At 38.9% G+C, this 10,003-nt stretch overlaps 1 protein-coding gene across 1 annotated transcript; it reads right to left on the bottom strand.

Annotated features, from left to right (window-relative positions):
• Positions 1–1,011: 1,011 nt before the first annotated feature.
• LOC131355317 (carbohydrate sulfotransferase 12-like) lies at positions 1,012–2,644 on the bottom strand. Its single transcript, XM_058393706.1, has one exon. It carries the CDS (start codon positions 2,605–2,607, stop codon positions 1,519–1,521), a length of 1,089 nt encoding a protein of 362 aa, XP_058249689.1. The 5' UTR covers positions 2,608–2,644; the 3' UTR covers positions 1,012–1,518.
• Between the last annotated feature and the right edge of the window lie 7,359 nt (positions 2,645–10,003).

The raw sequence follows: 10,003 nt of genomic DNA, 5'->3' as shown, positions 1-10,003 counted from the left end.
ATGTCTGAGCAATAGGGTAGGGTGGCAAGATGGAAGCTCTTTCTCACAAAAACATCCAAGCTCAACAAAAGTCCAATTGGAATGTCCTACAAAAATGAGGTGAATGTTCTGACAGAACAGATGATAGAAATACAGATTACATGGCTGTTTGTAAACAGGCTTCCTAATGTTTACTTATGATTGAACTGAATAAACACAGAAACAGAAACATACTGTCTGCCAATTTACAAAGACATTTATCCAAATTAATCAGGAGGAACCTCATTATGCAGCATGGCAACAATCCAAAACATACTGCCAACACAACAAAGGGTAAAAAGTGGACGGTTTAAGATTAAGTCAAGTCATCAAACCTGAACCCAGTTGGGTAGCATTTCACCTCCTAAAGAGGAGCCTGAGGGGAGAAACCTCATGAAACTTAAAACTAAAAGTCATAGACTTCATTCTTGTTCTGTTCCTTCAGGGAAATCTTGGAGGGATTCATGAATAGCTAGAAAAACCAGTTAAATTTATTGCAAAACCTGTCTGTAAGTGGGAGTGAATGCAAAGCAAACCTCCATACATCACCAAAGGAATTGCTTAACCAAAAGATCAATGTTTTTGAATGAGTTAACCAGAGTGCAACTAAAAATCCAACGAAAAATCTGTAGCGTGACTTGAAGCAGGCTGTGCATAAGAGAGGCGCTTACATTTAAATGTGTTGAAAAAGTTGTTTAAAGAAAGTGTGTGAAAATATTGGCAATATTTTGTGAATGGTGTAATAAAAAAATAAAGTTGTGCTTCAACACATTGCACAAGATTAGGTATGTACACACTTTTGCAATCGCTGACATTTAAATCAAAGGTAATTAATCATATTACAAACCACAGCACAACAAACAACATGATTCAGATCATGAGTTACAGATCAGTATCATTTAGAGTGTTGTGATTTTCAAAGTATCTTATGTCTGCCTTATAAATATCATCCAACACCCAATGGTCATGTTGGAAAAATAGGTCAGCTCAGTCTTTTTTTTTTTAATGTTTCTCCACTTTATTTATATACACTGTAATTTCACACTGACAATTATTATTTATTTATTTTCTTTCTTCAGGTTGTCCTACTACTTAAAATTCTAATGATGCAGAAATATAATTTACAGGGAAAAAAAATATTTACAAAACTTGACACAATAACATCAGGTACAAAAATTATTTATAGCATGAAACATCAAGCAGCAATTTTCTTCTTATACTTTTGGCTTATTAAGAGGAATCTTAGTGTCTTGAAGCAATTTAAAAAAAAAACAGAAAAATCTTCATTTGTATTGTCCAGGGTAATTATGAGATCTTTAATTGTTAAAACATACAACAAGAAAAACAGAAGTCAAACAAATCAAATGTAGTGTGAGAAACAGGAATAAGATTTTCCGTCACCATGACACCCCTGCCATTCAAATCGATAAATATGACGAAGCTACTAATGTCAAGAAACAATAATCATACTACATAACACAACACAATAAACAACGTGATTCATATAAAGTTTTCTGGATTAGGATCATCTAGATTGTCATGATTTTCATATCCAAACAGTTTAAAGTCTGCCTTATAAATATCATAGAGTTTCCTCCTCCACTCTATGGTGATGTTGGAAAACCAGGTCTTTATTTCATTCTGCTCTGTTTTCTTTCTTGTCCACGGTTTGAAGTCAACAATGTTATCGACTCTGAGTATTCGCAGCAGATGATCAGCATCTTCCTCAATAGTTTCCATTTTCCCAATAAAGTCATAATCGATCGCACATGGATGGCACAAGTGAACTGTTTGTCGCCAGTGTTCATCAAACTCTTTGTCATTTCCTGCTGGGAGGCTCAGGATATACTGAATGAAGTTGTAGAAAGACGGAACAATGCCTTGAGCGTGCGCTTGCTCTACAGATGCTGGCGGATTAGAGACATTTACAAATTTCTTTAATATGTCTATCCCAATAGTTTCATAATATATCTGATTTGGGCTTTGAATTTTATCTTTGTAGGCTGAAATCAGTCTGACAAAAGGATCTCGAACAAATATGAACTTTTGGTATGTCTCAAATTTTTGTTTCATTACTGCCTTGGGGTATGCATTAAGTTGCTGTAGAGAAGATCCATGAACGTCCTCGATGGGGATGTCTAGAGGGTTCCTGTAAGGTACACCGTACACCTTCAGACTCTCACTCAGAACAATCATAATCCGTTTCCATGCGGTGCAAGCAACCTTTGGAACGTAGCAATAGATAATTCCATGCCTGTCATCCACTAGCAGGTTGTGCAACTCCTCATGGGGAATGTCGTCAAATGTTGCCCATTTGCCACTGATGTCCAAGTTATTGTTGCATTGTTTATAAAGCAGCATCTTTCTTGAGTACTGTCGGTGCTTCAGCTTCAGTGGCAGTGGGCTCGTGTGGATCTTCCCCTCACATCTCCTGTCCTCGACAGTGTCCACCCGTGGTTGGGTTCCAGTTTCCGGGTCAGTCTTTGAATAGATATTTGCTTCACTTCCATTTTCTGATTGATTGTATATAAAAACTATCAAGGAAATGACGCTCAGTATTAAAACAAAGTACTTCTTAAACTTGCTCATGTTTTCTGGTACCTGAGAGAACCTCTTTCTGAAAGAGACTCAGCATTCTGAACATCTCTGAACTGACGTTTATTAGCAGGGGCGGAGTCGTTCAACTTGTCAGGTTACTGTTTTTTTTTTTTTTGCTTTTTTTTTCGGGATTTTTTGTTTCTTTGCCGAATTTCTTTTCCTGTGCTCATCCATTTTCTAGGGTCACACCTACAAATTTATAACATTGCCAGGTTTAATGAGATTCACATCCTTATTACTGATAATAAACACAGCCACTGTTGTTCTTAACTAAAATATATGTTAGGTACAGAAAGGTGCAGAAGTATAATAAAATAGAAACTACACTATAAATTTTTAAACATATGTAAGAGTGTTGTTCCAATTTTTTTTTTTTTGGTTTGAGGTTAAAAATGTTCTAATTTTCTTATTTCAAGCATATAGAAACTAATAAAACAAGAGCCAATAGAAGAAGAGAATTTAAAGCATGAAATGTCTATGCCTAATGGTCTATATATATTATAGAGAAATTATATTATTATATTTTTGAAATTATATTTTTTCTTGAATCAAGTTGTGTTCACTCACTAAAAAAATTATTTCTGCAGTGTAATAAATTTTATGTCACTCAGGGTAAATTAGGAGCAATAAAGCAAGCTTCTGGCACCCCCTTGTGGCAAAAAACATCTGTAGAGCTCAGGTGCTGAAAATGCATGACTTCTGCCCCAAATCTTGAGTAAACAGTTGTTCAGTTTGGTACAAGAAAGTTACATAATGTATGCGGTCCATGATTTCCACCTTCTTTTTAATTTTGAAGCAATTGAAAATGTCATGATCAGGATTTTTTCCACCGTGATCTTGAATTTTTAAATCTGATTGGTCAGAAGGTGTTTCCCTTTAGGGGGAACTAGATGCTGTGCCATGGCTGATGCTATGGGAATGCTTCTTTGTGGAAGTTGTGTCTGAAGCTCTGTGTGAAATCACACTGATTTATCAGCTCGAGTAGGTCGTGACGAAGCCGAGCGCACCAGCAAGACCATAAAAGGACATCTACGGCACATTATTCCAGCTTCTTTGTCTTCAGGAAGCGCTCTGTGTGGAGCATGCACACGCGACTCTCTAGGGTTCTCTTGCATGCCTGTTTTCTCCAGCCAAAAGCCTGTGCCTCATGGCCCGGGTCCCACGTCCGCTGAGGCAGAGTGCCGACTTAAATCATGGGTCTCGCAGGTCGAGTTAGCAAAACAAGTGACATGTGATTCCATTTCTCTTGTCCTCTCTCCCTTATTGGATTACCCCACTTTGGCTCGGGAGCTCACTTTGCGACTTCTCCGAACCCAAACAATGACTGTTGACGAATGCTGGCTAATCAGCCATTGTGGGTCTAGATGAACATGTGGCGATGGCTAGGGTTGAAGAGACACTTGCAAGTTATCTCTCCCCTTTATCGGCTCCATGGAGAAAGTCTGTGCTCCTATTGAACCTTGATCTCCTAAGGGCCTGTTCTTCCCTCACTGCATGAGGAGCTAAGGCTATCAATCAGAAGCCACCAGTCCCAGCCAGGCCTGCTGAGGCAAGAAAGCTAAAGCATATTCCCCTCCCAGGTCGAGCCTCTGGCTTTACAGCTAGCATTTCTTGGTTCCCAAGAAGGACAATTTTAGACCTGTGTGTGCCGGGTTCTCCATTTAGGCCTAGTATTATTGCTCAACCTCACAAAGTGCATGGTGGCTGCTGTCATCATTGCACACCAGGTCATCTACGTACATGTTCATGTAATTATCCAGATGATTGGCTCATCTGGGCTCAGTCTCGGGGAAGTGGCAGCCAAGCATTGAGATGCCAGGCTTGCCCACATGAGGTCCCTTGGTCTTAGGCTCAACCCAGTGAAGTGTTTGGTTTCTCCCTCTCTAAGAACAACCTTCTTGGGGATAGTTGGGATTCAGCCATGATGTCTCCTGTTCGTGGGGATTCCATCCTTTCTGCCGTAAAGGACATCTGGCCAGACCAATGCCTCTCTGCTGCCCAGGCACAGAGGATGCCTGGCTTATGACTGAAGCTGCCAAAGCTATTCCTTTGGACCTGCTACATATGAGACCATTTCAAGTCTGGCTCAGACACTGTTTTTAGGGTAATAAGGGTTACGTGGACAGATATTCTCTGGTCTCTCACCTTCTGTGTGTTGCCAGTTGGCTGAGGCTTTCCAGCAGACCACGCCTTCTCTCCTCGGACCTCCCATTGGTCCTGGAGGGGCTTCTCTAAGCCCACTTTGAGACAATTGAGTCAACATCTGAAGAGTTTCTGAACCAGGAAATGGATCTGCTATTAGCTAGTCATCCAGCTTTTCTGCAGGCCTTTCTGCCCTCCACCCCATGAGTCAGCAGAGCAGGAGAGACTGCATCTGCTGTGCCCAGTTCAGGTTCACAGCACTTACGCCCATTGCTCAAATGCATGGTGTAAGTCCTCTCTCTTTGCCTGCTTTGGCAATCCTGTCCCCAAGAAGCACCCTAGTGGTAACTATATCATAGGCCTACGAGGTACGCTGTGTAACTTTGCCTAGAGGGATTATGGATCACTCCACTAGGTGTATCACCTTCTCCAGAATTCTGGCTAGAGGTGTTTCCCTCCGGAATATTTGTGCTGTGGTTGGTTGGCCCTCTCTGCACACCCTTCTCAGGATCTATAAATTGGACCTGGACCCCACTCCTGGGTCTTACAGGGCTAATGGTGCTCTGCTCCTGGCTCATTTGTGCCCTTTCACAACCTCTGGTTGACAGACATCTCCCAGCATGTGGTGGCATTGGTATTAGCATTCAAATGGGATGCTTGAAAGGGAACCCCTTCAATCCCTTGAAAGGGAATTACACCCGGTTACATATGTAACCCGGTTTTATGAGAAGGGAATGAGCCACACCCTAGCTGTCCACTCACACTTCCTTCAGTCAAGTAGAAACTGGAGTAATGTGACATAGATGCCCTTTAATAGTCTTGCTGTCATAGACTGCTTTGTCACATGACCTACCCGAGCCGATAAATCGGCATGATTCCACATAGATCTTCAGACACAACTTCTGCAAACGAGCATTCCCATTGTGTTAGCCATGACACAGGGTCTTGTTCCTTTGTCAGGGAATTGGGTTATATATGTAACCTGGTGTAGTTACACTAATAACCACAGGTCTATATTAATGTTCTGGTTCAAATATCGTTTCTTTAGTAACGTTCATAGGGACATGTATGACAGTATTAAGTGTTTAAGAAAGAGATTTTGTTGAACTAAAAATATGTAGCGTGTACACTATATTTACATTTGTGGACACCTGACCATTACATCTACTGTATATGTGGGTCTTCAATAAACTGTTGCCACAAAGTAAGAATACAGTTGTGTTTCTTTGTGTTGTAAGACCAAACCTGTTCCAGTATGACAATGCCCCTGTGCACAAAGCAAGCTCCAAACCAAAGACATAGTTGGCTTAAACGTCCATAGAATCCTGGAAGTAACGAGCCCTGGAAGTGGCTTAATACTTGGGTGAGGGATCCCTCTGTTGGTTATGAGAGGGCATAGCAGGTTGGAACATGACATATTTCTTATTTTTAGAAATGAGGCTTAAAATTAGCAAAATAATCTGGCAAAAGAAGAAGACATTTTAAATCTTAAAAAATAGTCAAATATGTCTAGAAATAACCAAACTCCATAAAAGGTCGAGAGCACGGACAGCTGAGAGTACAAAATGAGCTCTCAGGGTAAAGGCTTAAAATTAAAGTTAAAGTTATTTTGAATCCTTTTAACATGTTCTCGAAGGTATACCTGGTCCCTGGGTTGTTGATCAAGACTCCAAAGCACTTATATAAGTCGCTCTGTATAAAGAAGTCTGCTTAACGCTGTAAACATAATGAAAATATATATATTCCAGATATAAAAGTTCAGTAATCAATGCAAATGATCTCATGTAAAGTCAAACAAGTAAACGTTTTTTATGTTGGTTAGACTTTTTATGTCTGCATTTACACCCACTCAGGAACACAAGTATTTTTCACATCATTTTCATAAATACATTTCTTGTGTAGACATTCTACAAACTATTTATGAATAAATCAGCTCCTATCCACCTGATAAACAAGGAGCATTCTATATTATTATATTATTATTATAATATATTATTACTGCCTACACTATTTCATATGTATAAATATAAACCTAGCTTAAAAAAAATCATCCAGAACTTACGAAATCCTTCTGAGTTTCTTTCTGAATCCCAGCGATTTTTAAACAGGAACCATTACAGCTTGTGTAGCTGTGAATCTGTTCCCACCTTTATCCAATTATATGTGTGTATGGAATTTATTTAATAGAAACCGTGTTATCAGAGCAGGAAATAGTCATACGGCTAGATATGGAAGAATTTTCTGATATTAGGGTTTTTATATATATGTCTTATTTATAGTCAGGAAATTCATATAATACTACAGATATGTATGAGTAAAGCTACTAAACAGAGGTTTTTTAGAAATGAATAAACACTGTGTAGGGAAGGTCATTTAGTATTTTAGTACATAAATGTATCAACTAACTAAATATTGATATTGAATAAGGCCTACCGAATCTAATGTGACATGGTCAGATGAGCTCATGTGAATCAAATGATGTCAAGAAACAGAGAAAGGTTGTCTCGGTTTAAGTTCCTTTTACACTGGAGGAGGCGATGCACTGTCTGATCGTTGCCTGGCGACAGTAGTCATAGAAACTGGGAAACGTTGTCACATGAAAAAAAAATTGTTTCCTTCTTATTCAATCATTTTAGAAGGAACAGATAAAAATAGAAAGGTCTGTGCCGCTCGTGGAGAGACACAGATTTTATTATTGGAAATTTAAGCACTATATTCCTTTTTTATGAAAAGAGATGTGAGGTAGGGCGGCACGGTTAGTGGTTGGCATGTTCGCCTCACACCGCCAGCGTCCTGGGTTTGAGACTCACTCCCGCTCACTGTGTGTGTGGAGTTTGTATGTTCTCCCTGTGCTTGGTGGGTTTCTTCTGGGTGCTCCGGTTTCCTCCCACAGTCCAAAGACATGCTTCTAGGCTGATTGGAGTCTCTAAATTGCCCCTAGAATGTGTGTGTGTGCCCTGCGATGGGTTGGCACTCCATCCAGGGTGTATCCTGCCTTGATGCCCGATGAATCCTGAAATAGGCACAGGCTCCCCGTGACCCAAGTATAGATTGGATAAGCAGTACAGACAATGAAAAAAAAAAGATGTGGAGTATGATAATATCACAGTTTTGAGTAAACCTCAAGGTGGCGACATAACCTCACTAATCAGCCTCAAGCAGGAGGTACCACCGTGAGTATGAGTGCAACAGGACATACAAACACCTGAAGATCTTTCACAGGTTTTTTTATCAGAAATTTTAACAAAAACGGGCTTTTATATCATGAGTAAAGCACTATTATGTGTCTATTCACATATACTCAGTATGTTTATATTCTTCTGCACTTCATATTCTATAGTATTTGACATGTTTACATCCAGTGACACTTTAATACCCTCTCATTATATGCAATCCCTATGTTCAACTGTTGTGCAATAACTGATTTAAATCTATATAAATAGTATGTACATTCTTATTTATACCGTATACATCATTATAATAATCGACTTATTTATCACTGTTGCCTTGGCTGCAGGTATTGTTTCATTATTCAATGTATAAGAAGGATGTATAGTTTGTACCACATTATATGAGAATTCCACTGCAAGGAATTTGATGTACTGTACTAGTATAGTGATGATAAAAGAATCGGATTAACACAGGAAAAAAATAGCAAGTGTAAATAAGATTTAAAAAGATTTGCAATAAACCAAACTTAATTGTAAACATATCTGCCTAGCTTTAAGCTTTACATTTCCTATTGGTGGATAATTTCACTTCTTTCTAGAAAAATAATTAGAATGAGCAAATTGATCTATTTTACAATTTCAGGCTTAAAATAAGTAAAAATTTCTAGACTCCAGTTTATTTACTATATCTTTGAAGATTATTAAATAGAGATTAAAATAAACTATACAAACAATTATTAACCCTTTTTCTAACTTAAAAATGTTTAACTAGGTTTAATTTACCTAGATGCAAGGTCGGACCTTGGCGCACTATAATTTGGGGCACTCAAGACAATTTGCAGTGATATGACTACCCATAAAACCCAAACATATAAAATATTTCAGTTTTATATGTCATATAAATTTGTTAGCTTAATCACACAAGCTAGTGGATTCTTTTGATAAAACATATATAGAACGTCAAATAAAGTTAAAAATTGCTTACATAAGTAATCATTTGAGCACTACAACAACCATAACAAGATATTCACACTTGATGTTGACATTAACCGCCTCTGAACAAATGCATGTGCATCAATGGTTTTTAGCCCTTAAAATGAATGACATACTGATCAGCACCCTAACTACTGATTTTGGGGATTGATTGAGACACAGCCATGGTTTGAAATGGTTAGAGTGGAAGAACTTGAATGTCCTGTTTGTTTGGTTTTGTTTATTTTAATTAAAAGACTTTCACAACAGAATAGCATTCAAGAAAATAAAACACACCCTGATGCATGAGTCTACTTGTGTTTAAACTATTACAAAATGACATGGAGAATTGTAAGGCTCAGTTTCGAGTGTCCAAGAAGATTAGAAAAAAGATTACAATTGCATACCCAGAGTTAATGCTTCAATTAAAAATAGTGACTATAGAATATCATCTATGTACACACCAAACAATGAAAGTGTAACGTTGCGGTTGCCTGCAAATCCACGGTTACTGGCGTGCCTCTTTATAGTGCTCAGCCCAGCACAGGCAATTAGGGCTGATGCACAGCACCTGTGCACACTGTTATATAAGCCTCAGGTTTTCACTCACTCTGCGTGTGGACATAGAATCTGTGCCAGATATCAGAGGCAATAGAGAGGTAATTTGGTAATTAGAGTTACGCTCCTCAAAAGCCGTTGCTAGCGATATTTAATAATCTAGAGAATATTTAGAAAGTTATTTATTAGTGTTGCAGGCTGAGAATCAGCCCACTGCCACTTCCTATTTATTTAGCCAGACCCCGACTTGGTGAGGGAACTGCTTAAACGGCCAAAACTTGCCGTGACAAGCAGGGCTCTCCCCCTCGCCTTGTGGCGTGTGCACGCGCACTGTCTGATGCGTTCCCAACCCACCTTTAATGCGCCAATCCCCATTTAGCTCATGTGTTAGTGCGTTGGAAAGGCCTATGTGACATTGAACCTCCCTGGTTTGTGCCCAACCACAGACAGTTTCTTAGGTTTGTATTTTTGTTTGCCTACTTCTGCTCATTATTCTGCCAGGTTCCCTGATTGAATTTTCCACCTGCTTTCATCCATTTGGGTAA

Source organism: Hemibagrus wyckioides, linkage group LG06, assembly GCF_019097595.1.
Source record: "Hemibagrus wyckioides isolate EC202008001 linkage group LG06, SWU_Hwy_1.0, whole genome shotgun sequence".
Taxonomy (NCBI): Eukaryota; Metazoa; Chordata; class Actinopteri; order Siluriformes; family Bagridae; genus Hemibagrus; species Hemibagrus wyckioides.
This window is presented reverse-complemented; position numbering and strand designations above follow the sequence as displayed.

What these genes read in the sequence shown, in the direction of transcription:
- LOC131355317 (XM_058393706.1), bottom strand. Translation starts at nt 2,607, where the DNA reads ATGAGCAAGTTTAAGAAGTACTTTGTTTTAATACTGAGCGTCATTTCC.